This window comes from Neoarius graeffei, chromosome 28, assembly GCF_027579695.1.
Source record: "Neoarius graeffei isolate fNeoGra1 chromosome 28, fNeoGra1.pri, whole genome shotgun sequence".
Lineage (NCBI taxonomy): Eukaryota > Metazoa > Chordata > Actinopteri > Siluriformes > Ariidae > Neoarius > Neoarius graeffei.
The window spans coordinates 246,896-274,423 of record NC_083596.1 but is presented as its reverse complement, the minus strand read 5'-3'; the positions used below and the strand labels follow the sequence as shown (position 1 = coordinate 274,423).

At 46.5% G+C, this 27,528-nt stretch overlaps 2 protein-coding genes across 6 annotated transcripts in view; both read right to left on the bottom strand.

Moving 5' to 3' along the window:
• Positions 1 to 149: 149 nt before the first annotated feature.
• LOC132875806 (transmembrane protein 272-like) lies at positions 150 to 7,987 on the bottom strand. Of its 5 annotated transcripts, XM_060912881.1 has the most exons (6): positions 7,734 to 7,987; positions 7,576 to 7,631; positions 2,190 to 2,338; positions 948 to 998; positions 654 to 857; positions 150 to 556 (listed from the first exon to the last, which is right to left on the bottom strand). In XM_060912881.1, the coding sequence occupies exons 3-6, from the start codon at positions 2,320 to 2,322 to the stop codon at positions 345 to 347; spliced, it is 600 nt and encodes a 199-aa protein (XP_060768864.1). In that variant the 5' UTR covers positions 2,323 to 2,338; positions 7,576 to 7,631; positions 7,734 to 7,987; the 3' UTR covers positions 150 to 344. The 5 variants fall into 5 exon arrangements, with proteins under 5 accessions (XP_060768864.1, XP_060768863.1, XP_060768865.1 ...); XM_060912880.1 differs by lacking the exons at positions 7,576 to 7,631; positions 7,734 to 7,987 and adding an exon at positions 6,687 to 6,998; XM_060912882.1 differs by lacking the exons at positions 7,576 to 7,631; positions 7,734 to 7,987 and adding an exon at positions 6,687 to 6,985 and having other exon boundaries at positions 2,259 to 2,338.
• Positions 7,988 to 9,662: 1,675 nt separating this feature from the next.
• The window catches only part of taf6 (TAF6 RNA polymerase II, TATA box binding protein (TBP)-associated factor), a 24,406-nt gene continuing 6,540 nt past the window's right edge, over positions 9,663 to 27,528 (bottom strand). The window contains exons 4-15 of the mRNA XM_060912878.1: positions 26,254 to 26,407; positions 25,934 to 25,990; positions 25,698 to 25,817; positions 22,728 to 22,843; positions 22,254 to 22,331; positions 19,917 to 20,018; positions 18,926 to 19,108; positions 18,769 to 18,843; positions 18,546 to 18,671; positions 18,152 to 18,325; positions 17,814 to 18,005; positions 9,663 to 10,197 (exon numbers count right to left, since the gene is read on the bottom strand). Of these exons, the coding sequence (XP_060768861.1) occupies positions 9,946 to 10,197; positions 17,814 to 18,005; positions 18,152 to 18,325; positions 18,546 to 18,671; positions 18,769 to 18,843; positions 18,926 to 19,108; positions 19,917 to 20,018; positions 22,254 to 22,331; positions 22,728 to 22,843; positions 25,698 to 25,817; positions 25,934 to 25,990; positions 26,254 to 26,407 (1,629 nt within the window). The 3' untranslated portion in view covers positions 9,663 to 9,945. The remainder of the gene's footprint in view (positions 10,198 to 17,813; positions 18,006 to 18,151; positions 18,326 to 18,545; positions 18,672 to 18,768; positions 18,844 to 18,925; positions 19,109 to 19,916; positions 20,019 to 22,253; positions 22,332 to 22,727; positions 22,844 to 25,697; positions 25,818 to 25,933; positions 25,991 to 26,253; positions 26,408 to 27,528) is intronic.

The following is a 27,528-nucleotide window of genomic DNA, read 5'->3' as shown; positions in this document are numbered from 1 at the left end:
ATTGTAATTACAAGCTCTGATAATTTTTCTATCCTTTTAATCACTAGTAGTTAACCTTTTTTCACCACATCACTGCCTCATACATCGTGTCCACCAAACAAACCCACACACCCCCTCCATCACTGTTGCACGTTTAAAAAAAAAAAAAGTTATACAACATTTTTTTTTATTATGTTCAGAATTACACGTTAATTATAAACCAGAAGTATATGAATATATATCAATCAGTCTGAATACACACATGATTAAGCACAAAGAAAAAAAAATATCACGTGACCCGTTCCTGTCTCAGGCTCAGTACAACTGTGTACAAGATATGCGGGTGTAATGAAATGTCTGGTGTGTCAGACGTCATCAGTAAGACCGCTGGAGATTCCTGCTCGACTGCACAAACACATGCATACCATGATACAACAACCAGCTGTGATGATCAGGCCAATGATAATGTAGACAAGTGTGACAGTCCAAAACGCGAAAAGGTAGAGCGTCTTCGCACAGTATTGCACTGTGTGTTGGTCATAACTTGGCTCATAGATGGAATAAATCCACACGTTACCTACAACACACACACACACACACACACACACACACAATCAACAACTTCACACTTCAGGTTTATCACTAGAGATTGTGCACGTGTGTGTCCCCCCCACCTGCAATAAACCAGCAGAACAGGAACAGTGTAACGAGGGAATTCCAGGTGGTGCACAAGGTGCTGATGGCTCCACCCCCATTCTCCCCCTCCTGAGTACAGGGGAGACACGACAACATGACCAGCATGATTGCAAACACACCCGAGACCAAAAGGTAGATCGGGATAAGGGGCTGACAAGGACATTCTTCCAGGTACAGCACGCCTGAATGTGTGGGTGTGAGAGGGAGAAAAATTCAGTTCATTAAAACACCTGAAGAAAGAGGAAATTATATTAAGATGTAAATTTACGCACCAATGACAAGCTGAGCAACAGGTAAAGCAATGGCCATCAGTTTGGAGATTACTGAAAACAGAGCAGACAGAGAAGGACTAAGTGTGTGTTAGTACTTTTCCACTAAACAGTGCAGCTCCGCTCATCACTTGATTCCTTTTCTTACCCAAGTACCATGTGAGCTGAGCAACAATGTGTGGGTGGAGCTAAATCTAGTGCATTATTGAATGGGGAAACAATCAGAGAGGTTTGTACTGATTAACATTTCTGACCCAAGTCACGTCCCTAGCAGAACGTCTTCAGCGGTGGGTGTAGTGGCATGGAACCTTTATTTGGTGATGAAGTGCTCTAACAGAATTAAAGGAGTACGCCACCCCCAGGTGAAATTGAGTCAGTCCCTGCAGTCCCTAGAGTTGGATGAGTGAGCCAAAGCGTTTTGTAGCCGACCCAGCCATTGCCCTGATCTGGAAACGCCCCGGTTAGCTTTAGCTTAGCGTAGTCGCTGTAATCCGGCGTGTCCAGCTAGCATGTCGTTGCAAAAGTGAATCAAATAACTCAAGATTTTTTATAATTATTTCTCATGACCTGTACATTCACATCGAGTACACATATCAATGCAAATTAACACGAAGGGATTTACTAGACAAATAGTTCCAGATATAAATTGGTCTAGTAAATCCCTTCGTGTTAATTTGCATTGATATGTGTACTCGATGTGAATGTACAGGTCATGAGAAATAATTATAAAAAATCTTGAGTTATTTGATTCACTTTTGCAACGACATGCTAGCTGGACACGCCGGATTACAGCGACTACGCTAAGCTAAAGCTAACCGGGGCGTTTCCAGATCAGGGCAATGGCTGGGTCGGCTACAAAACGCTTTGGCTCACTCATCCAACTCTAGGGACTGCAGGGACTGACTCAATTTCACCTGGGGGTGGCGTACTCCTTTAAACAGTAGCTCCGATCCTGACAGTGGCAACAGCACCACCTGGTGTTCACGCTTCACATTACACCACTCAATGAGTCCCAGTGGGCACGTTTACTTTTACACAATCTAATAACTGAAAAAACACTGTTTTAAAAAAAAAAAAAAAAAGGCTTTGGCAAAAATTCAGATCCACACATTTACTTTAATAAAGTCAAACTGTAAGCGTGAAGAATAATTTTTTACTCACACACAAAATGGTATGTAACTAATGGCCCTGCCCCCTAACAGTTTCTTCCTTCTTTCTGGTGTCTTTATGTGAAAACTGACTTACTAAATAGTGAGGAAGGTGTAGGGAGTAATAAAGAGTGAGACCGGTGTACAAACTGTAGGTAAGACGCACTCAGAACTGGGAGACTCGGTTTAGGAGTCTGTCTGATATTGTGCAGCAGGGCTCGATCCTCCATTTCTCATACACTCATCCTGTAGACAGAGAGAGACAGACTGTTACATCGACACTGGAACCAGGGGAAGAAAGAACCAGATATCAGCAGCACTGTGGTGACAAATCTCACGTGTTTACACAGGAAATGTTGTGAAAACTCATCATGAAATTTTTCCCCCTCTCTAGTAGATAGAATCTATTACATAACCTAACCTTTACCCTGCTCTGTATTCTTGCTTGTCACAAATAAAAACGCACAGTTTCATAGAGACGATTGTTTTTTCATACTCTGGAGCTCTCACACACCTGGCTAAGTCGCACACCTTTGGTGTGTCTAAATTGTAATAAGCTCCTCCCACAGAGGCAGGAAAGTGTCCCATCATGGTTTAATGGTGTGCGCGCATGTCATGCCCCGTGAGGTACTGGTGTCAGATCCCAGGTGAATTTTCCCCATCTTGCACACAGTTTCCCAGAGACCAACTCCAGAGCCACTGTGACTCTGATGAGGATCAAGCGCTTATCGAAGAGGAAGATGCTACATCAGTTATGAAAAGCCAGAGGTGGACAAAGAACCCAACTTCATTACTTAAGTCAGAGTCCAGATCCCACTGGTCAAATGTGACTCTGATACAAGTGAAAGTTGTCCAGTCAAATTTTTACTTAAGTACTGAAGTACTTGCTTTTAAAAATACTTAAGTGTTAAAAGTACATTTTCAGTCAATGCATTGTTGTATTATTGCCACAATGTTTACAAAACCTAACACCGTTACCAAAGACAGAAGTGTGAATTCACAAAATGAACACATGCTGTGCCATCATGGTGGTTTAACGTTAAGCTAGCTAGTCAGTGAAGCTCCACCTGACATGCTAGCAAACTCTTCAAACTCAATCATACTTGATAGCTAATGCTACTAGAAAAGAAAGATTTCTACATTCTGTTTATTTGGCAAGATTATGCTAAAACATTTCTGAAAGGACTTCAGATATGTTATTCATGTTAGCGTGACTCCATTTTTACATGCTAAGTAACAGTGTCCAAGTTAACTACCTATATGTAAACGTTAGCTGTGGACAAGGCGATGGCAACTTGGCAGGCAAATCCATAGAAAAAGTCATTTGACTAACCAGACTGCATAACTATGGCAATGTTATCGCTAACTCTAAAAGCACAGACAACTTCATTGCAAGCTTTCTCTTGTTATAAAACGTTTATATCCCTCAATATGCTTCCACAGGTCGGACGGCAAGTTTTTGTAGGCTGTGATGTGGTTTGTTTTCGGCAAACATTTAAAACGGAATTAATCAGTAATCCTTTCAGAAAACTGAAACATGGGTTCATGGGCCATGGGTGCATGCATTCTCCAGAAAAATCGCCTCCTTTCATTCTGCCATCAACTGATCGTGTTCAAATAACGCTGCTGAGAAATCAGTGATCATGATTTTATCCAGTATATGGACGTGCCCCGAGTGATTACTGATTGGTTTTTTCACAGGTGACACAGACAGCCTGTCACGTTTTAGAAAACATCATCCACTTTCAAAACCACTTCATAGTAACGAGGACCTTGACAGAAATGTAGTGGAGTGAAAAGTACAATACGTCTTTCAAATGTAATAAAGTTTCCAAAAAAACCCTCAAGCAAAGTACAGATACTCAAAGTGTACTTAAGTACAGCACTCAAGTAAACGTACTTTGTGACTGTCCACCTCAGTGAAAATTATCTCCATCAGCAGCATTTCTTTACTCCACTGAGCTGAACACTGTCTTCAGGATAACAAACAGCACATCTGCCTCATTCAACATATGGAGCTCGGAGACAGTACAGGCCATGTATTTATTACGTGGATATGCGGATTGTTAAAGAAGATAAAATTCAACTTTAGGCCCTTTTCCACTACCCTTTTTCAGCTCACTTCAGCTCGCTTCAGCTCACTTCAGCCCGACACGGCTCGCGTTTCGACTACCAAAAACCAGCACGACTCAGCTCGTTTCAGCCCTGCTTAGCCCCTAAAACTCGCACCATTTTGGAGTGGGGCTGAAGCGAGCCAAACCGTGCCGACTGAGGCTGGGGGCGTGAGCAGACACTCCCCTGTGCACTGATTGGTGAGGAGGAGTGTCCTCACATGCCCACACACGCCCCGCGAGCGCGCTGGGATCTGTAAACACCGCAAACCCGGAAGGAGAATAATTACGAGGATTTCTGAAGCCTTATGCGCCTCGCCTCATCTATACGCTCTTGCCAGTATCTGTCCGCGTTGTCGGTGACAACAAGCCACAGCACCAAGACCAGCAACACTAACGACTCCATGTCCATTGTTTACTATCCGGGTCGTGAGACTACCGCTTAAAAGCTCACTGAATCAGTGACATACAGAGCATCGTGGATGAGTTCGCGGAGCGCAAGGCTCGTCGTATGCCCTTCAAATAATGCGCGCAGTAGGCTATTGATGTTTTATTATGAGCCATGTACAGTATGTCGCCTAATGTTTTTTTGTTTGAGTTACATGTTCGTTTGAAGGACTTAATGTACAAAATAACATAGTTGCACCCCGTAGTGTTGAAATTGGTAAACACAGTGCATTCAGTGAGGTTTGCACCGCCCTCCTTTTATTTCTGACTCTTCCTGTCACCGTTGCAACCTCTGAGCGCTCATTCGTATGCCCTTCAAATAATGTGCGCAGTATAGGCTATTGATGTTTTATTATGAGCCATGTACAGTATCCTAATGTTTTTTGTTTCTGAGTTACATGTTCGTTTGAAGGACTTCGTTTTTGTAGCCTAAAATGATGTTATGATAAGCTTTAATAAAGGGCCCGGTCATTTGCCCCGCCCCGGCTCTGACTTGTTCCGCCACTGTCACTGATGTCACTGTTTGCGCTGCTTAACGACATCACGTGACGTCCACCCACTTTCGCTAACTCCACCCAATGTGTCCACCCACTTCCAGCCAGCACGGTTCAGCGCGGTTGTAGTCAAAATGCAACTCCAACAGCCCCGCTCAGCTCGACTCAGCTCGACTCGGCACGGCACGGCTCAGCCGCGTTTGTAGTGGAAAAGCGGCATTTGTCATTGGCTTTGTACCTGGACTCTGCACAATGAGATGCAATTGTGTGCTCTGCTCCATGCCCCCAGGACAATGCACAGGAAACATTCGCATGTGTGTGGTAGGTCAGTGTCTCCGACCCCTCACCCCGCCTCTCCAATCCCATCCCGACCCCTCACCCCGCCTCTCCAATCCCATCCCGACCCCTCACCCCGCCTCTCCAATCCCATCCCGACCCCTCACCCCGCCTCTCCAATCCCATCCCGACCCCTCACCACGCCTCTCCAATCCCATCCCGACCCCTCACCACGCCTCTCCAATCCAATCCCGACCCCTCACCACGCCTCTCCAATCCCATCCCGACCCCTCACCCCGCCTCTCTAATTAATAACCACAGGTCAGAAACGCAGAGTGAAGGCCAATTTATGCTGACAACCCAGTCCTCGCAGACAGCGTTGCAGACAGTGTCTGCGTAGCCCCCCCACCTTCGCAGACGCTCTGCGCGCACCTCCCAAAAATTGTGACCACCGCAGAAGCCTCGCTGACAGCGTCGCAGACAAGAGGGCTCTGATTGGTCCACTCTACATCCGCTGTACACGCACTTCCGCTTCCCTACTTTCCCGGTTTGGTTTGTTTTCATGACCGGCATTTTTAAAAACACGAGCGAAGATGGAGCAGCACGAAGAGCGGTTGATTGAGTTAGTACGTACATCTATACGACTCCAGTTCTAGTCATTATATAAAAAAAAAAAGTTCTAGTCATTATAAGTAACCGGAGGATAAACACTCCACTAACCACACCCACCAACTACTCCTAGCGACTTCGCGCCCCCTTGCGTTGTGCCGGTGAATAACATCGCGCACGCCTATTATCCCCGCTCAACAATAAATCACAACTGTCTGCGAAAGCCTTGTCGCGCGAGCATGCAGAGGCCCTGACCTGTGAGGGGGCGGGGCCTCACACCACACAAAGGAACAGAACCAACAGCACCGAACGGGACCTGCACAGACAGGAAACACACACGACTGTTTTTCTACAATTATTGCACAACTTGACCCAAAACCGGAGTGTGAAAGAGTTTAACACGGTTCTTGCAACAGGGCGCGCGCACACACCCCCACACCCCCCCAGCTAAAGTCACTGTGTGAACTGAACAGTTTCATTTCGGAGTGAAGAGCGCGAGCTGTTAAACAGACAGTGTTTATTACGGCACAAAGTTAAAGGGCTTCCTTCCGTCCTTCCTTCCTTCCGTCTCAATCACACAAAGTTGTACAACCACTAAATTTATATAAAACACATCGCAGTATTTCATTTCCACTGAGAGTTTAAACTTTAACTCACCGAATCGCAGACAGAAGGTTGTGTGTTCGTTTCCCAGCAGAGGAAAAGAGAAAGTGAAGCACACAATCCGCTGAACTCACTCCGTCTATGTGCGCATGCGCGTTTCAGAGCGTTTCCCTGAACGGGTTTTTAAAGTCAGAAGCATTGAGATTTTTAATCTGATATTAATTATATTAAAATATAATCTCTCCAGCTTTATATATTTACAATTCGATTCTGCTTTTTGTACAGAAGAGTGAAAATTCAGTGTGTGTGTTTAAATAACTTTAGGAATACTCAGGAACTGGAGAGCTGGGGTTGATTAATTTACACCCCGCACAGCTTCCTGTCACATGTCCATCATATGACCACACTGGACTCCGCGTGACCTAACCTCCCCTGTGTGTTAGAGGGGGTGGAGAGAGGGGCGGAGTCACCGCAGTGAAACCGGACAGCTCCTCCTCCAGCCTGCCACTGATGGACCAGCGGATCTCACCGCACTGTGCGCTTTGTTGTTGTTTACAGTTGAAATTAGGGTTGCCACCTGTGTCTGACAAAAATCCTGGACATTTCGACCTTTTTGCTTGTAAGCAACGGCGCCCTTCACACATCTAACCCAAGACAAAAATCGCCCTTCTACGCTGAAATTGTATTGCTCTAATTAGTAAAAATGACGCTTTTGCTAGTTATTTGTTTAGTTAATTGCTTTACATAATATAGCAGGTCTTCATTATTTTGGTTTATTTCCAACAGTTTTTGGTTGTGGACACCTGGGGGCAGTAGTGGGCACAGGTAAAAGGGGAATACATAATTGTTTGTTTGCTTATGTGGAATATAAATAATCTAATTTTTCATTGTATCTAAGAATACCTGAATGTAACAATGTAAGGTGTAGTGTCAAACAGTTTACCTGATTGCTTAGAGTGTGGTGTGTGCTTTGCTTGTCTGTGCCTCTGCTGCTCTTGGCTAAACAAATACATAGGAGGACATATAACTGGGCACATACAGTACATACAGGAGTAGGCAGATAAGACTATTTGGATTTCATTTAATTCACCAAAACCTTACCTAATCTTCCATTTATATTTGGTGTTTTTCTTTGCTGCTGCTGCTGTGAGTCCTGGCTGATTTTCAATGAATGTCTTGAACTCAGTACAGGACAACTGAAAGTTTAGCCTGACTTGAAGCTCAGTCTTCACCATTGCAACAGAGAGTCTGTTTCTTTTATCAGTCCAAGCATCCTCCATTGCCCCTTTTCCACCAAAGCAGTTCCAGGGCTGGTTCGGGGCCAGTGCTTAGTTTGGAACCGGGTTTTCTGTTTCCACTGACAAAGAACTGGCTCTGGGGCCAGAAAAACCAGTTCCAGGCTAGCACCAACTCTCTGCTGGGCCAGAGGAAAGAACCGCTTACGTCAGCGGGGAGGCGGAGTTGTTAAGACCGACAACAATAACAAGGCCGCGAAAGATCGCCATTTTTAAGCGGCGAGAAGCAGCAGCTGTACAAACGCGAAGTCATCCATTATTATTATTGTTGTTGCTGCTGCTTCTTCCGTGTTTTTGCTTTGATATTCGCGCCAAGGTTTATGCAAACGTAGCGCCGTAACCGACGTAATGACGTATTCAGCGACGTAATGACGTGGCTCCGCTTAGCACGGCGAGCTCGGAAAAGCAAACTGGTTCTCAGCTGGCTCGCAAGTTGAAATACACATTTTGCCCATTATGTACAAAAAACCGGGACATTCAGTGTCCCGGATTTTTATTTTTCGGGACAGACCATGAAAATCCGGGACAATCAGGAAAAACCGGGACAGGTGGCAACACTAGGAAATCCCACTTTTCCTTTTCATTAAACTGACCATGATAAATTACAAAATAAATAATCGTGTTCATTTAATAAATTGTTTTTGGGATATAGTCACATTAATTCAGTGTTGTGGTTTCCACACATTTTTATCAATCAGCCTCCACAATAGCATAAAATAAGCCATAAAAGGTTTTCAGTGCCACTGTTGCAGAAATGTCTTAAAATTCAAAAGTATTCGGCTATTCCAGCATCAGAAAAAAACCCGTCATGTTTGTCGTTGGAGATTCCAGCCAATGAGCAACGGATGTTCTGACATCACCATGCCATGTTGTAGCTCATGCAGAGACTGACTCAGTAAGCCGTCCGACGCCAGCAAGGTTTTAATGTACTGTGGCACAGTGCCGGTCCACAGTGCCGGTGAAAGTCAGACCACAGGGGTGTTGGAAATGAGGAAACTGCTGCCTCAGGAGGAGTCCAACAACACAGCGGTATCAATTCCGTTCTGTTCAGAGCAAGCTGGTCTATATGGAAGACGCCTTCAAACTGCCCTCAGCTGAAGAGAACATGGGTGTGGCGTTGATGCTGCCTGTTACCCATAAATCTGTGCAGCAGCTCCATCAAGCAAAAGGAAAAAGGACGGCAGACCGAACCTCAGAGAAAAGTGATTTTGCATACCAATATAAGATTTTGGGCAAGAAATAAAGTGTACTCTCTTATAACCCGGTGACTGTAAGAACAAAAACTTGTTTATATGATTTGTGAGGCATCTGCTGGCCAATTAGCTGACTCTCTGGTTAAGTTAAATGGCGTGCTGACATCACACGTTACCATAAACTCCATTCTAAAGGGTTGTTCAAAACAAACATCCTTAGAAGATGACTTCAGTCAGAAGTCTTGCCTTATGAGACACCTGTCGATTATAACAGCGAGGCAACAACCTTGTTTTGAACGCAGCTATACTTCTAACCAGCATGCGTTGTTTTCAGCCCATCATGCATCACGTTAAGTCAGCAGTGTGTCACACCGGATCGAAGTCAAACACACCTACAGGCACCACAGGAGAATAAAACCTGCTGTGGCCCAAATAGTTCCTTCATACCCTGTGGTCCTCCTACAAGTGTGCAGTCTGATGATCTCACCAAGGCGGTGAATACTGCAGGCCAGAATATGCAGGAAATAAATGATGTGACTGGATTAAAAACAAACAAAAAACCCACATTTATTACAGGATATTAAAAACCAACTCCAACCATGAAAGCAGGCATTTTAATGAAACCTTTAACCTCTAAACCCTGCGAGAGAAACACACCACCACAATACTCTTCTCACTCACTCACTCACTCACCACATTATCACAGCATCAGTACAGTTAACAATGAGACACGAAACACCACCTCATCCTGGTCACTCCACAGTATGTGTGTGCTGTGCGCATGTTCAACACACATGTGCATGTTGCATGCATGTGTGTGTGTGTTCAACCCGTCATGTGTGTGTCTGTGTGTTCAGGTTTGCTCTCGGTGCTGATTGGTGATGTACTGCTCTTCTCCAGCGACGATGATGATGATGAAGGCAAAGACACTACTATGTACTTCTGTACAGGTCGTGACCCTGAGACTGAGCCCGTGACCCCTGGCTCCAGTTTAACAAGTGGCTGCAGGGGGGCAGAGCCACTAGGCACTGTGCTGGTGACAGTAGAGCTGGACTGGGAGGAGCTTAGAGTAATCACCTGTGGAACACACACACACACACACACAATGTACAATAACAAAAACACTACATAATTGACCACTTATTAAATGAGTCATGTTGTGGAAAACTGTATTTTGTCGTTGTTTTTGAAACAAGAGGCTGTGCCTTGGGGACGTACTGTGGCCTTTCACACTGGACTGTTACCTTCCCAGTCTGTAACGACTACCGAAAGGAAACAGGTGCAGTGAACAGGTGAGTTATAAAAGTGCATGCTTTATTTTGATGCCTCTCAGTTTGATCTCATCTTGATGCCCTACTTCTGGCTAGAGTTCTCATCACTTCACTCCTGCTGATGATGGCCCCATGAGGACAGCCTAAAGATACATTTTAAGTGAAGAAGTGTATTGGCTTTGGACTACAATTGCTCCTCAGTCTTTCTGCAACTGCAGTCCTAAAATCACAGCAATTCAAGTCAAGTCAAGTTTATTTCTATAGTGCTTTTAACAACAGACATTGTAGCAAAGCAGCTTTACAGAATTTTAATGACTTTAAACATGAGCTCATTTTATCCCTAATCTATCCCCAATGATGAAGCCTGTGGCGATGGTGGCAAGGAAAAACTCCCTCAGACAACACGAGGAAGAAACTTCGAGAGGAACCAGACTCAAAAGGGAACCCATCCTCATTTGGGTGATAACAAATAGTGTGATTATAACATTTTTAACAGTTTTAACATGAAGCCTGTTTTGTTGAAGTTATAAACTCTTCACTGATGGAGACTTGAGTGCAAAACTCTTCATGACAACTGCAGTCCTAAAGTTAGCAAGTCAACTGTAGTCCTCAGCCATAAAAGCATTACTGTAAGAGTCTAGAGCGTCTTCCAAGTGCGACTTTCAACTGTCCACATGGGGCCGTCCTCCACAGGAGCGATGCGATGAGACTCCAGCCAGACATAGGGCATTGGGATGGATCAGGCAGGTCAGAGGAGCAGAAGAGGTTCAGCATCTCGATCTCAGACTTGCTTATTATGGATAAACTTATAAACATTTGTAAAATATGTATATTTAACATATTTCTGTAAATCTGCTTTGTGACAAAGTCTCTTGTTAAAAACACTATACAAATAAAATTGAATGGAATTTTTTATGGTACAACTCCTCATTGACATGTTGCCCACAGCAATCTGAAATGAAGAAGATGGAGCCATCTACCTCATTCTTCAGCAAACACGTGCAAGTAACAAGCAGAGATGTTGGGAGAAAGTGCAAGTGTGCCGTTTCAGGATGCACAAAAGAAATCCTGAGTCTGGAAATTATTCCAAAGCATCCAGAGCTCTCGATGGCCCTTGAAAATCAGGGGAGGGGGTGTAAATCTGGTGCCCAGCTATAACCATATCTGTAGCAGGTCTCAAAGATGAGCCTCTGTATTCTTCGTTTTGGCACTGGTTCGATGTCGACTTCACTTTACCCTTCTGACTCGGGTTCATACGTATTAGGCTGTAATCTTGGTGCCGAATCCATTGCTTACCTCTCAAGAGTTTGACTAGAATTCCTTACGTGTTGGTGGAGAGGGTGTGGCTGACAAAGTTCTTGTCAGAGCAAAGCTAATTACATATTTAATATTTAAAAGCACGGCTGGGGAGGAGGTCTGGCCCCCTTGATGTGCGGCATGCATGGCCCATCCCTATGGTGGAACACGCCCTGGTGCCCACAAACCAAACCCCCAGCTATGGGCAAATAGCACCATTGCCTTGTGGTTGTCATGGGAGTGAACAAGGCTAAGGGAGACAACCCCGACAGAAAAATTCGGAGTGGAGCCCCGAAGGCAGATGGTCATCACACTGCGTCACCATCCAGCAACTCCTGCAGCTGTGCTGGCGCCATCCGTATCGGCTCGTCTTTTCTGTTGGAGACTGCCAGCAAAGCCGAGAGGGGGATCCTGACGACTGGGTATCCCAGGATCTCCATATAATCACCCAGGCCTGCGGCCTGGAGAGGTCACTCCAGTGCCGCTACCAGCAGCAGCAACAACAGGGGAAGACAGCAGTTATGAGTTCAAAGCCTTGAGCGGATTGGCGTAAGCTCACGGCGCTAGGGGTTGTATTACGATGGTGGGAGGGATCATCGCGTCCCACTGGCCAGCTACCGTCCGCCTCAAGCTGGGCAGCCCCCAGCCAGTAAGATGTTGGCCCGCCACAGTCCGCCCACTTCAATAGGTGCTTGGAGAGTAGGCCAAAAGCTGAAAGACGGACTGTAATCACTGCACCAAGCAAGAAAGAAAACAGAGACAAAGACGCCAACCTTGAGGCTGGCAACCTGGAATGTCAGAACAATGTGTCCTGGCCTCTCCGACGACCTCCAGCAAATTAACGATGCCAGGAAGACAGCAATCATACAACCCTGATTCCAAAGAAGTTGGGACAAAGTACAAATTGCAAATAAAAATGGAATGCAATAATTTACAAATCTCAAAAACTGATATTGTATTCACAATAGAACATAGACAACATAAAAAAATGTCGAAAGTGAGACATTTTGAAATTTCATGACAGCAACACATCTCAAAAAAGTTGGGACAGGGGCAATAAGAGGCTGGAAAAGTTAAAGGTACAAAAAAGGAACAGCTGGAGGACCAAATTGCAACTCATTAGGTCAATTGGCAATAGGTCATTAACATGACTGGGTATAAAAAGAGCATCTTGGAGTGGCAGCGGCTCTCAGAAGTAAAGATGGGAAGAGGATCACCAATCCCCCTAATTCTGCACCGACAAATAGTGGAGCAATATCAGAAAGGAGTTCGACAGTGTAAAATTGCAAAGAGTTTGAACATATCATCATCTACAGTGCATAATATCATCAAAAGATTCAGAGAATCTGGAAGAATCTCTGTGCGTAAGGGTCAAGACCGAAAAACCATACTGGGTGCCCGTGATCTTCGGGCCCTTAGACGGCACTGCATCACATACGGGCATGCTTCTGTATTGGAAATCACAAAATGGGCTCAGGAATATTTCCAGAGAACATTATCTGTGAACACAATTCACCGTGCCATCCGCTGTTGCCAGCTAAAACTCTATAGTTCAAAGAAGAAGCCATATCTAAACATGATCCAGAAGCGCAGACGTCTTCTCTGGGCCAAGGCTCATTTAAAATGGACTGTGGCAAAGTGGAAAACTGTTCTATGGTCAGATGAATCAAAATTTGAAGTTCTTTATGGAAATCAGGGACGCCGTGTCATTCGGACTAAAGAGGAGAAGGACGACCCAAGTTGTTATCGGCGCTCAGTTCAGAAGCCTGCATCTCTGATGGTATGGGGTTGCATTAGTGCGTGTGGCATGGGCAGCTTACACATCTGGAAAGACACCATCAATGCTGAAAGGTATATCCAGGTTCTAGAGCAACATATGCTCCCATCCAGACGACGTCTCTTTCAGGGAAGACCTTGCATTTTCCAACATGACAATGCCAAACCACATACTGCATCAATTACAGCATCATGGCTGCGTAGAAGAAGGGTCCGGGTACTGAACTGGCCAGCCTGTAGTCCAGATCTTTCACTCATAGAAAACATTTGGCGCATCATAAAACGGAAGATACGACAAAAAAGACCTAAGACAGTTGAGCAACTAGAATCCTACATTAGACAAAAATGGGTTAACATTCCTATCCCTAAACTTGAGCAACTTGTCTCCTCAGTCCCCAGACGTTTACAGACTGTTGTAAAGAGAAAAGGGGATGTCTCACAGTGGGAAACATGGCCTTGTCCCAACTTTTTTGAGATGTGTTGTTGTCATGAAATTTAAAATTACCTAATTTTTCTCTTTAAATGATACATTTTCTCAGTTTAAACATTTGATATGTCATCTATGTTTTATTCTGAATAAAATATGGAATTTTGAAATTTCCACATCATTGCATTCCGTTTTTATTTACAATTTGTACTTTGTCCCAACTTTTTTGGAATCGGGGTTGTAGATCGGGAGCTACAGAGACTCAACATCGACATTGCTGCACTGCAGGAGACGAGGCTCCCCTCCAATGGTAGCCTCAAGGAGAAGAATTACACATTCTTCTGGCAGGAGCAGGAGCCACACAAGCACTGACTCTACGGTGTAGGTTTTGCAGTGCGAAACTCGCTCCTGTCCTCAATCGAACCACCTTCTGCAGGATCAGCACGAATCCTCTCCCTCCGCCTCGCAACCTCCTCTGGACCAGTGAACATCCTTAGCGTCTATGCCCCCACACTTTGCTCTACAGCTGAGGCTAAGGATGCATTCCATGAGGAGCTTGAGGCCAGGATTCAAAAGATTCCCACAAAGGAGCATCTGTTCCTGCTCGGCGACTTCAATTCCTGAGCGGGTGCAGACCACAGCTCCTGGCCCCGCTGCATTGGTCGCTTTGGCATCGGCAAGCTCAACGAGAACAGCCAGCGACTGCTTGAGTTCTGCTCCTGCCACAACCTCTGCCCCACCAACACCTTCTTCTCCACCAAGCCTCACCACAGGGTGTCCTGGAGGCACCCCAGGTCCCGTCACTGGCACCAGGTAGAACCAGAACAGGTGGGTGGAGCACAGAAGCATGGCAGGCCAGAGCGGAGTTCTCAGAAACTCTTTTATTTTTAATGATATGTGTGGCTTTTCAGCTCATTCACTCTCTCACACATGCATTCGGGTCGGGAGAGAGCTCCCTTTCTCTGCTCTCTCTTTCCTTTTATAGGGCGCGTTCACTGGGGAAGACACACAAACACAGGTTAACTCACATCAGGTGCAGTAATTCTGCCACTTACCTTCCCTGACTCCGCCCTCCATTCACAGACCGACACTTGACCACACCCCCGCTGCCACACACCAGTTGGACTTCGTCATCACCAGAAGATCCCTACTTTGTCACACGCAGCTACCACAGTGCCGACTGCGACACCGACCACTCCCTGGTTGTCAGCAAGGTACGTCTTCGCCCCAGACGAATCCACCGCTCCAAGCAGAAGGGTCGTCCCCGTATCAATACTGCCAGGACGTCAATGCCTGAACTGCATGAGCGCTTCACCAGAGTCACCGACGGTGCCCTCGAGGATTGCCCCACTGACAGTGCCACATCGTGGTGGAACTACATCTGCGACACTGTGTACCGGTCTGCCACGGACACCTTTGGGAAGAGAGAGAGGAAGAATGAGGACTGGTTTGAGGCAGGGATTGTCGAGATGGAGCCTGCCATTGCCGCCAAGTGAGCCGCTCTCCTCGCTTACAATAGAGAGCCCTCAGCAAAGACGCTTGCTGCTTTACGCACAGCCCGAAGTAACACCCAGGAGACCACCAGGAGATGCGCCAACCAGTACTGGCTTAAGTTGTGCCAGGACATCCAGGTATCGACAGACCTTGGCAACACCCAAGCCATGTACGATGGCATGAAGAAAGCTTTCGGTCCAAGCATTATCAAGACTGCTCCCCTCAAATCTGCCTCTGGGCAAGTCATTACTGACCGCAGCAAACAGATGGAGAGGTGGGCGGAGCATTACCAGGAGCTCTACTCCAGGGAGAACACCGTCACACGCATGGCCATCGAAGAGACCACCCCACTGTCCATCATGGAGGAGCTGGACACCCCACCCACCATCGACTCGCTAGCCTGTGGTAAAGCTCCAGGTAGCGACGGCATCCCGCCTGAAGTCATCAAAGCCAGCAAGGAACGCTCCCTCTTGGGCCACCTACACGAGCTTCTGCTACAGTGCTGGGAGGAAGGGACAGTACCTCAGGACATGCGTGATGCCAAGATCACCACGCTGTACAAGAACAAAGGGGACCATGGCGATTGCAACAACTATCGCGGTATCTCGCTCCTCAGCATCGTCGGCAAAGCCTTCGCCCGCGTTGTCCTCAACAGACTGCAGCTCCTCGCCGAGCGAGTGTACCCAGAGGCACAGCGCGGCTTTAGAACGGCCAGATCGACCATCGACATGGTTTTCTCCCTGAGACAGCTACAGAAGAAGTGCCGTGAGCAGAGACGACCCTTGCTCATCGCCTTCATCAACCTGACCAAGGCGTTCGACTTGGACAGCAGAGAAGGACTCTTCACCCTCCTACACCGGATTGGATGTCCCCCCAAGCTCCTGAGGATGATCACGTCCTTCCATAATAACATGAGCGGCACTGTTCAGTACGACGGCTCATCCTCGGACCCCTTCCCAATCAAGAGTGGTGTCAAGCAGGGGTGCGTCCTCGCTCCGATTCTCTTCGGCATGTTCTTCTCCCTGCTGTTGCGCCACGCCTTCTGACAGTCCGAAGACAGCATCTTCCTCCACACCAGGAGTGACGGGGGCCTCTTCAACTTGGCATGCCTCCGAGCAAAGACGCAGGTGCGGAAGGTCCTCATCAGAGAGATGCTCTTCGCAGATGATGCCGCCCTCATCGCCCACACCGAGGGAGCGCTACAGCGACTCATCACCCGCTTCGCAGACGCCTGCAATGAGTTCGGGCTCACTATAAGCCTGAAGAAGACCAACATCATGGGCCAGGATGTCAGCAGAGCTCCCCACATCACCACTGGCAACCACACCCTCGAAGTGGTGGATAGGTTCACCTATCTGGGCTCCACCATCTCCAGCAACCTCTCTCTCGACACCGAGCTGAGCGTGAGGATCGGCAAAGCAGTAACAGCAATGGGTCGTCTTGCAAAGAGTCTGGGACAACACCATGCTCACGACCAACACCAAAATGAGAGTGTATCAGGCCTGCATGCTGAGCACTCTCCTCTATGGAAGCGAAGCATGGACCCTCTACTTCCGCCAAGAATGCAGACTGAACGCTTTCCACATGCGCTGTCTCAGAAGACTTCTGGGCATCACCTGGCAGGACCATGTCACCAACACCAATGTCCTGGCCGAGGCAGGGATGCCCAGCATGTTTGCCATGCTGACCCAGAGATGCCTGCACTGGCTAGGCCACATCAGCCGCATGGACGACGGCCGCATCCCAAAGGACGTGCTGTATGGTGAGCTGGCCACAGGCTCCAGACCCACAGGACGACCCGCACTACGCTACAAGGACGTGTGCAAGCGCAACCTGAGGGCAGGCGGCTTCAACCCTGCAGACCTGGAGACGGCTGCCTCAGACAGCGCCGGCTGGCAGTCCACCACCAAGGCCGTCGTTGGGGAAGCCGAGGAAAGGAGATAGACCCGGTGGGGGGAGAGGAGGCTCCAACGACAGCGGAGACTGCAGACGGCATCAACAGACACCCGACCAAGCAATTTCAGCTGCAGCAACTGTAGCAGACCGTGCGGCTCACGCATCGGCCTATACAGTCATACTAGGCGCTGCAACTCGACAACTGATGGATGACCCCTGGAGCAGATCACCATGATCTTTCAAGATCGAAGGAGCCAACATTTAAAAGCACGGCTACAAAATCAGCCCATCTGATCCTACAGGGCTTTCATACCATCATAATACAACATGAGGGGAAAAAACAAAAAAAACTCAAACTTTACAAAAACATTTCAGGTACCAGTGTAAAATAACTGAAATGTGTATGACACGTCTCTTTTAATTAAATGCAGTGTAATTGCATGGCACACATTCATGACTGAACGTACTAACAAATGTGTGTGTGTTTCCCATGATGGAGAAACACTGAGTTACGGTGAGATGCTCCACATTACCTGCTGCGTGGAGGCGGGGCCTGCGCTGGTGGCCATGACAATGTATTTGGTTGCTGGGGGCGATGGCTGAGTGGGCGTAGCCGGCCGAGTGGACATGAGTGTGAGAGAGCTGGGCACTTTAATTATGCTAGGAGTCCGAGATCCACTCACATTGTTCACGTTACTCTGAGAAACAGACAGGGACGGTCTGGACTGCAGACACAGACAGACAGACAGACAGACAGACAGAGGTAATGAAGTGTAAATATCATTAAATGGCTGATGTAAAGAGTTTCCACTAGGCCAGTGTACTCAGATCTAAACAGAACCTGTGTGTGTGTGTGTGTGTGTGTGTGTACCTGTGTGATGGTCAGTGTGGTTCTGTTCACACTCTGACTCTGCAGGACGTTCTGCGCTCGAGCTTTAATGACATGTGAACACAGCATTGGACCCAAATACCCGTAATCAGCTCGGTACTGATCCACTACATCAGGAGCTGAACGCAGCTTACAGATCACACTCGCACAGTGCTTCTACACACACACACACACACACACACACACACACACACACACACACACACAATATGAGAACTATCATCATCATCATCTTGTGGTTTGAGACACAGCACACAGAACACCTGGATAATGGGCTGAGATTAGCTGCGTATAAAACTCTCTCTCTCGGTGCACACACACACACACACACACACACACACACACACACACACACACACATCTTCAGTGATGTTACCAGCAGTAAACTCTGGACGTGATCAGCACCGATCTTATCAATGTTGGACACAACAGGTCCCTCCATCACTGCCTTAATTCGAGCACCTTCCACTGATAAACGAGGGATTATCAATGTCTTTATCACCTGCACACACACACACACACACACACAAACACACACACACAGTCAGTATGAACACAGCAGGAGGTCTGCAAAACTCAATTAGCAGTGAGGGACTCACATCAGGGCCGAGCTCTGACAGACCAGCAATACAACCGTAACGAGTCGTCCACTGGGTCTTATCATCTAACCATGCCTGAGAGAAAGAGATCAGTGATTGAGTATAAACACTTAATTGGGCCATGCGCGCGCACACACACACACACACACACACACACCTTGCTGAAGGTCTTAGTGATGCGGGACTGGATGTTGTTGGTGGTGGTGCTGAAGGTTTTGCAGCTCTGTGCCATGAGACGTGCCGCAAAGTCCCTGAGAGCCCAGTGATTATCCACATCTGGCCTCAGACACAGCTGTTTACTCACTATACACGTCATAACCGCAGGGAGAAGCTCATGCAGCTACACACACACACACGACAGGTTATTTAACTTAATTACCTAATTAACTGACTTATATTCACTGGAACGTGTTCATATTTTATTAATGAACGTGTTGGACTACGGGCGGCACAGTGGTGTAGCAGTTTAGCACTGTTGCCTCACAGCAAGAAGGTCCTGGGTTCGAGCCCCGTGGCCGGCGAGGGCCTTTCTGTGTGGAGTTTGCATGTTCTCCCCGTGTCCGCGTGGGTTTCCTCCGGGTGCTCCGGTTTCCCCCACAGTCCAAAGACATGCAGGTTAGGTTAACTGGTGACTCTAAATTGAGCGTAGGTGTGAATGTGAGTGTGAATGGTTGTCTGTGTCTATGTGTCAGCCCTGTGATGACCTGGCGACTTGTCCAGGGTGAACCCCGCCTTTCACCCGTAGTCAGCTGGGATAGGATCCAGCTTGCCCATGACCCTGTACAGGATAAGCGGCTACAGATAATGGATGGATGGATGGATGTTGGACTACAGTTCATCCCACTGAAACTACACATGACCTCACTTCCTCAATTGCATGGACCAGAAGGTGAACTAATCAGCACTGCACATGCAAAATACTGAAAAATCAGTATTACAGCTGCTCAACCCAAGAGTTCCTGTGGCTCAATAGTCAAGATTCTTAACCAGTCTGAGGTTCAAACACCAAGCTGTCACAGTTGGGCTCTTGAGCAAGGCCCTTAAAAATTTCACTAATTATGGACACATTGCATGTATTAAGGTTCTCTATTAGAGTGCTGGATTACTCAGGACGAGGGCAGAAGTGCACATTTCAGACTGAGACGTACATATTTCTCCAGGTAAAGGGTTGGGTTATCCATCAGAGCCTTCATCATCCTCATCAGGTAAATCAACAATGCCAGATTATTCTGAACCACATTCACACGCACCTGAGAGAAAGAGAGAGAGATTCATATTAGTCTGTTTCTGTCCTTTTTTGATGTAATTACATGGATATTGGATAAAACAGCATCAGACACTAATCCCATAAATATTCTGTGTTCTCTGTCTGGGTTCCTTAGTGAAACAGACTACAGGGATGAGAATGAAAAATATTTAAAAAGTCTGAAAAAACCAGGGCGGGGCCCATGGCCCAGGGGCTAATGATTTTTGGCTATTTATTTATTTATTTTTATTTATTATTAGACAGGGAGATTCTTTTGTGTAATCTGAGCTGAAGTGGGTTTTGTACTGTACTTTGGTTTTTTGGGGCGCACGCGCGCTCTCTGCCATGCCGATCCTGTAGGCTGGACTGACTCAGGCGCCGTTTACGCATACCCGGGTATTTTTAAAAACGCAGACCTTTGCCTTCGTTTGTGCCTTTCGTTTATATACAAACGGAGTTTTTTCCTCTGAAAACAATTCTTTCTAAAAACCCCAGCAAAAGTGGAGATTTTTTGAAAACTCCGTTTTGCGTTTGTGTGTAAAGAGACCAAAACGGAGTTTTAGGCAATCTTCACGCCACAAAAGAGCGACCATATGACAAGCATGGAAACACTCAAGAGTAGCAGCATTTCTGTTATTAAGAGCTATATTCACCTGTTTGCTTCTCTCTCTCTCTCTCTCTCTCTCTCTCTCTCATCAATACATACACACACACTCTTTCTCTCACACTCCTCTCCCTCACACACACACTTTGTCTCTGTCTCTCACCCCCTCTCTCCGGCCAGGTCCCGGAAGTGACAGTGCTGCCCTAAACTGTGTTAAATGGAACAGGGGGTCGGGCCTTTCCTCCTCGTTAGATTATTCCGGTTATCTATGGAATCAATTTTGTGCCAAAATGTTCATACAATACTTTTGAAATATCAAAAAAAAACGACAAACGAGGAGGAAAGGCCCGACCCCCTGTTCCATTTAACACAGTTTAGGGCAGCACTGTCACTTCCGGGACCTGGCCGGAGAGAGGGGGTGAGAGACAGAGAGAAAGTGTGTGTGTGAGGGAGAGGAGTGTGAGAGAGGGAGAGAAAGAGTGTGTGTGTATGAAGGAGGGAGAGAGAGAGAGAGAGTGTGTGTGTATGTATTGATGAGAGAGAGAGAGTTTAACAGCTCTTGACAGCGTATTTATGCGGATCAATATAAACGTAATTTTTAAAAAAACGCAGCTGTGTGCACGAAGTTATTTTGGAAAACAGAGTTTAGAAAATATTCGTTTTTAAAAATGCCCGGGTATGTGTAAACGGCGCATCAGAGATAAAAGCCCACCCACACTGAAAGCTGATTGGCTTATTTTGCTGAGTAACCCAATCAGGATGCTCTTTGTCTGGCATGCGCTACATGAACAAGCACAGTCTCCCTCGCGCGCGCACATTCTAAGATGCGTGATGCAGACCTTAATGTTGCGCGCCCACGCTCAAAAATGATCATTTTGGTCTGAAAAAGTCGGAAATCCGCCGATCGGCGGAAAATTCTCATCCCTGAGACTAGATCTGAGGGAAACTCTCCTGGTGAAAGAACAGAGACTGATGCACACTCACTGGCCACTTTATTAGGAACACCCCGACATCCACATGCTGTTTGATGCAGTTCTCTAATCAGCCAATCCCTTGACAGCAGCACAATGCATCAAATCATGCAGATACAAATCAAGAGCTTCATTTAATGTTCCCTTCAAACATCAGAATGGGAAACACTGATCTCTGTGACTTTCACTGTGGTATGGGTGTTGGTTTGAGTCAGATGGACTGGTTTGAGTATTTCAGAAGCTGCTGATCTGGGGTTTTCACACACAACAGTCTCTAGCGTTTACACAGAATGGTGCGCAAAACAAAAAAACACTGAGTGAGTGACAGTTCTGTGGGTGGAAACAAACACCTTGTTGATGAGAGAGGGTCAGAGGGAAATGGATAGATTGGTTTGAGCTGCCAGGAAGGATATAGTAACTCATATAATCACTCTTTACAACCGTGGTGAGCAGAAAAGCATCTCAGCATGCAACAGTAGAAGAACACATTGGGTTCCACTCCTGCAGCCAAGAACAGGGATCTTAGCATCAACAAGTTCCTATTAAAGTGGCCGGGGAGTTTATTTCCCTCAGTGTACAGGAAGATATACTGTGAGTGTGGGCACAGTGTGTACAACATAGTGAGGTTTTCATACTCTCTCTCTCTCACACACACCAGACTTACCCCCTCAGAGATGAAGGTGCTGAAACGGGGCAGCATCTGGTACAGACCCGGGTCTGTGGCTATACTTTGCAGCGCCTCCTACAGGACACACACACACACACACACACACACACACGACACAGTGTGTGCAAAACAGTAATGCTGTAATAAACACTAGTTCAGTAATTACACTACAGTTAGTCACATTACTACACACACTAACACTATTTAACTTGCAGCAGCTTCACCATGGTTTAAATGCTGTATGTAATCATGTAAGTAAATGCGTGTGTGCTGCTGTTAAAATGAAATACTAAGTGATGAAGCAGTGAATATAACTGTGTGTAACTGCTCTGTAGAGGATTAGACACACAGATCTGATCTCAATTACAAGTACCCTAACAGCTAATATAAGCTTCTCTACATAATACAACTTAGCTAATGTCTCTCTCCCACATAGTGTACACACACACACACACACACACACGCACGTACAGCTCTCTTGGCCTCGCAAGACCCCACACAGGCCTCAGTGATCTCTTTATAATAGAGCTGCTGTTCCACAGAGAGCTCATGTGTACTGCGGGGCTTCAGTCGCAACTTCTCCTTTCCTAAAAAATAATTAACACACAATAATCATGTTAATAAACCACACCCCTCCATCAGTGCACCGTGTTAATAAACCACACCCCTCCATCAGTGCACCGTGTTAATAAACCACACCCCTCCATCACTGCACCGCGTTAATAAACCACACCCCTCCATCATTGCACTGCGTTAATAAACAACACCTCTCCATCACTGCACATTAACACAACTTTCTCATGACCTGTGATTGAAACGATCAGAGCTTTCTCATCTCATCTCATTATCTGTAGCCGCTTTATCTTGTTCTAAATCAAATCAAATCAAGTTTATTTGTATAGCGCTTTTAACAATAAACATTGTCGCAAAGCAGCTTTACAGAATTTCTACAGGGTCGCAGGCGAGCTGGATCCTATCCCAGCTGACTACGGGCGAAAGGCGGGGTTCACCCTGGACAAGTCGCCAGGTCATCACAGGGCTGACACATAGACACAGACAACCATTCACACTCACATTCACACCTACGCTCAATTTAGAGTCACCAGTTAACCTAACCTGCATGTCTTTGGACTGTGGGGGAAACCGGAGCACCCGGAGGAAACCCACGCGGACACGGGGAGAACATGCAAACTCCACACAGAAAGGCCCTCGCTGGCCACGGGGCTCGAACCTGGACCTTCTTGCTGTGAGGTGACAGCGCTAACCACTACACCACCGTACCGCCCCCAGAGCTTTCTACAGGGTTCTTACACTTTTTCACCAGTTTTTTTCCATGACTTTTCCAAAACCTTTTACTGAATTTCCATGACCATCGCTAGTTCATCACTGCTCATCGCATTTATAGCACAGCCCCCAACACTAGTTTACATAGCAGCCCCCTCATGCACAATCACATCATACACATACCTATTTCACGTCACCATTCACAACACTGTTGCCCCCTTTCTTCACACACACATAGACAACTACAGTACTGTACCTCATGCCCCTTCACATCACATATGCAAGTACACACCCACAATCCATGTTTCCCCAAATATCCAGTCCATCTGTCCCAAACCCATAGCCCATGCTCTCAGCAACCCACCCCCTGCCCAGGCCCATAACTTTGTAATTTGTGCATTACAAGCATTTTGGGGCGGCACGGTGGTGTAGTGGTTAGCGCTGTCGCCTCACAGCAAGAAGGTCCTGGGTTCGAGCCCCGGGGCCGGCGAGGGCCTTTCTGTGTGGAGTTTGCATGTTCTCCCCGTGTCCGCGTGGGTTTCCTCCGGGTGCTCCGGTTTCCCCCACAGTCCAAAGACATGCAGGTTAGGTTAACTGGTGACTCTAAATTGAGCGTAGGTGTGAATGTGAGTGTGAATGGTTGTCTGTGTCTATGTGTCAGCCCTGTGATGACCTGGCGACTTGTCCAGGGTGTACCCCGCCTTTCGCCCGTAGTCAGCTGGGATAGGATCCAGCTCGCCTGCGACCCTGTAGAAGGATAAAGCGGCTAGAGATAATGAGATGAGATGAGACAAGCATTTTGGTACTTTGGCACTATGACGCCCCCCCCATATGCACACAGGCAGACTACTGAAATTTACAGGTGCTTTCACAATAGGCCTATATTGTAATTTAACCATTGCCTAAATGATATCGTAAATGCGGAAATGAAGAGTTACAATTTGAAGACAACATTGAATGTCTATTTATTTCTGTCTTCAATCAGTTTAATCAACAACATTTACATCCAAATCCAGCAAGGTCCTCAGGGCCCTACACTGAATATTAAGCATCGCCTAAATGGCATCATAAAAAAATGAAAATAGAGGGTGAAAATCTGAAAAAAGTGGAATGTCTATTTCCATCCCTTTCCTATAAATTTAAGCAAAATAAAATCAATTGTGACATCCAAATTCAGAGAATACACAAGATTAAGAAATGGCTAGGCTAATATGGCTTCACCTATTACAAATTAAGTCTTTTTATCCTTTAAAACGCAAAACTCTCAAGAGTCATAAAACTGAGGATATTATCCAACCCAATATCTTATTTACCATCTGTACACGCAAAAAAAAAAAAACATCAAACATCAAACGAGAGCTCCAGGGCTCCAGCATCGTAATTCGCCCCGAGGCGCGCCGCGGCGCTCCGCTTAGGTTTCGTTTCTATCCCGGGCTCCAGCCTGACTTTACACACCCGTAGCTCGGGCAGGGGAGGTCCCAGCTGCCCCAAACTTGACAGCCAGAGTCCTCTGCCCTCCCCCCAAAGAACCAGTGTGGGCAGGGCGCACTAGCCCCGCGCCTCAGGATGTAATTCGCCGCGGCGCTCCGCTTAGGTTTCGTTTCTATCCCGGGCTCCAGCCCGACTTTGGACGCTTGTAGCTCGGGCAGGGGAGGTCCCAGCATCCCCAAACTTGACGCACCACACCTAGCACACTACAACTACTAGCACGTTGCACGTTACGAGGAGGGTGTGGCCAGGGTTGCCAGATGTGACTGATGATTTCCAGCCCAAAAAATGCTCAAAAACCGCCTGGAGGCACTAAAACCTGCCTAATTTGAAAACCGCCCAATCTGGCAACACTGGGTGTGGCAGTCAACAGGCATAGCCAGTAGGCTACGCAGACTGCGCTAGACAACATTTCCAAGACAACTCGTGGCGATTTACATTTTATTACGGCACATCAATTTCCATGACTTTTCCAAAACTTCTGAACAAAATACTTTTTTCCATAACTTTTCCAGGGCCTGGAAATTTAATTTTAAAATTCCAAAACTTTTCCAGGTTTTTCATGACCGTACGAACCCTGTTTCTAATATTATAATTATAATAATAAGAATAGTTTAAACACAAGCACTTGAGGCACACCTGTAATGTAACAGTGAACCTGACACTGACCTTTGACCTCTGCAGAGGCAGTGCCCTGAGCCTTATTCTGAATGGAGCCGTCCTCCTCCTGACCGGGTTTAACCGCCTTCAGAGGCTCAGACGACTCCGACTTCTGCTGCTCCTTAGATACTAAGAAACAGACAGACAGACAGACAGTTTATTTAAACAATAACTTTTTCAGAGTGTGTGTGTGTGTGTGTGTGTGTGTGTGAGTGAGAGAGAGAAAGAAAGATTTGTTCTCTTACCTGGAGGTGGATTTTCTGGGATTGCAGGTTGAACACCATCAATACTCAACCAGTGAGCTGCATGCGCACACGCACACACACACACACACACACACACAATCAGAACTGTTTGAAACACACTACATATATTCTGTATGTACACACAGACAGGTAACAAATTAATGTTAAAGTCAGCATGGTGTATGTTACTGGAGCGATGGAGAACCATTCTTCTTCCCTCAGTTGGTGTTGTGATAATGGATGTGGAAAGCACATTATTCAACACATCATTCAGGTGTTCAGTTGGGTTGAGGTGTGGTGTGTGTGTATATAAGTGTTACCCTTGAGTGAGACATCGAGGGGCACGCGGGGAAGGGGTGTGTTGATGATGTCACTCAGGTCCACCTCCTTCTCCTCATAAAAGTGAAGCTCACGCCCTCCACCACTCGCAAAACGAAACGGAATAAACTCCTGAGTCTGAAACCCGTACAGAGGCTGTATACACACACACAGACACACAGAGTTACATTTATGGCATTTAGCAGACACCCTTATCCAGAGTGACTTACAGAAGTGCTTTGGAGAGCACAGCCTCATTAGGTCGAGGACTAAGAGTCCCATCACAGGGCTTTCCCCAAAGCGCAGATACACGGCACTCCGCCAGGCTGTGAGACGTCAGCGCCGCGCTGTCACTTACACAACCAAAAAAACAACCAAAAAACAAAACCCGATACCATAAATTGAACAATGCAGAGTACTTTCCATACCTAAATATCTCCTATTCCCCTCTGAAAATGAGCAGTAACTACAGAAATAGGAAGATATTGTAATATATAGGTCTAGACTATCTTGGTACTCGACCCAGAAGTGAAAATAAAGGGTTTCGCTGCGTGCACTGACTGCCATTCACAACCATACATAAAACCACATTCTAGGCGCTGGTCACTCGATGGCGTTGCTGTATGATTTGAGCTGGATTCTGTTCCTCTTCTCATCTCATTATCTCTAGCCGCTTTATCCTGTTCTACAGGGTCGCAGGCGAGCTGGATCCTATCCCAGCTGACTACGGGCGAAAGGCGGGGTTCACCCTGGACAAGTCGCCAGGTCATCACAGGGCTGACACATAGACACAGACAACCATTCACACTCACATTCACACCTACGCTCAATTTAGAGTCACCAGTTACAGTGGTGCTTGAAAATTTGTGAACCCTATAGAATTTTCTATATTTCTGCATAAATATGACCTAAAACATCATCAGATTTTCACACAAGTCCCAAAAGTAGATAAAGAGAGCCCAGTTAAACAAATTAGACAAAAATATTATACTTGGTCATTTATTTATTGAGGAAAATGATCCAATATTATAGATCTGTGAGTGGCAAAAGTATGTGAACCTCTAGGATTAGCAGTTAATTTGAAGGTGAAATTAGAGTCAGGTGTTTTCAATCAATGGGATGACAATCAGGTGTGAGTGGGCACCCTGTTTTATTTAAAGAACAGGGATCTATCAAAGTCTGATCTTCACAACACGTTTGTGGAAGTGTATCATGGCACGAACAAAGGAGATTTCTGAGGACCTCAGAAAAAGTGCTGTTGATGCTCATCATGCTGG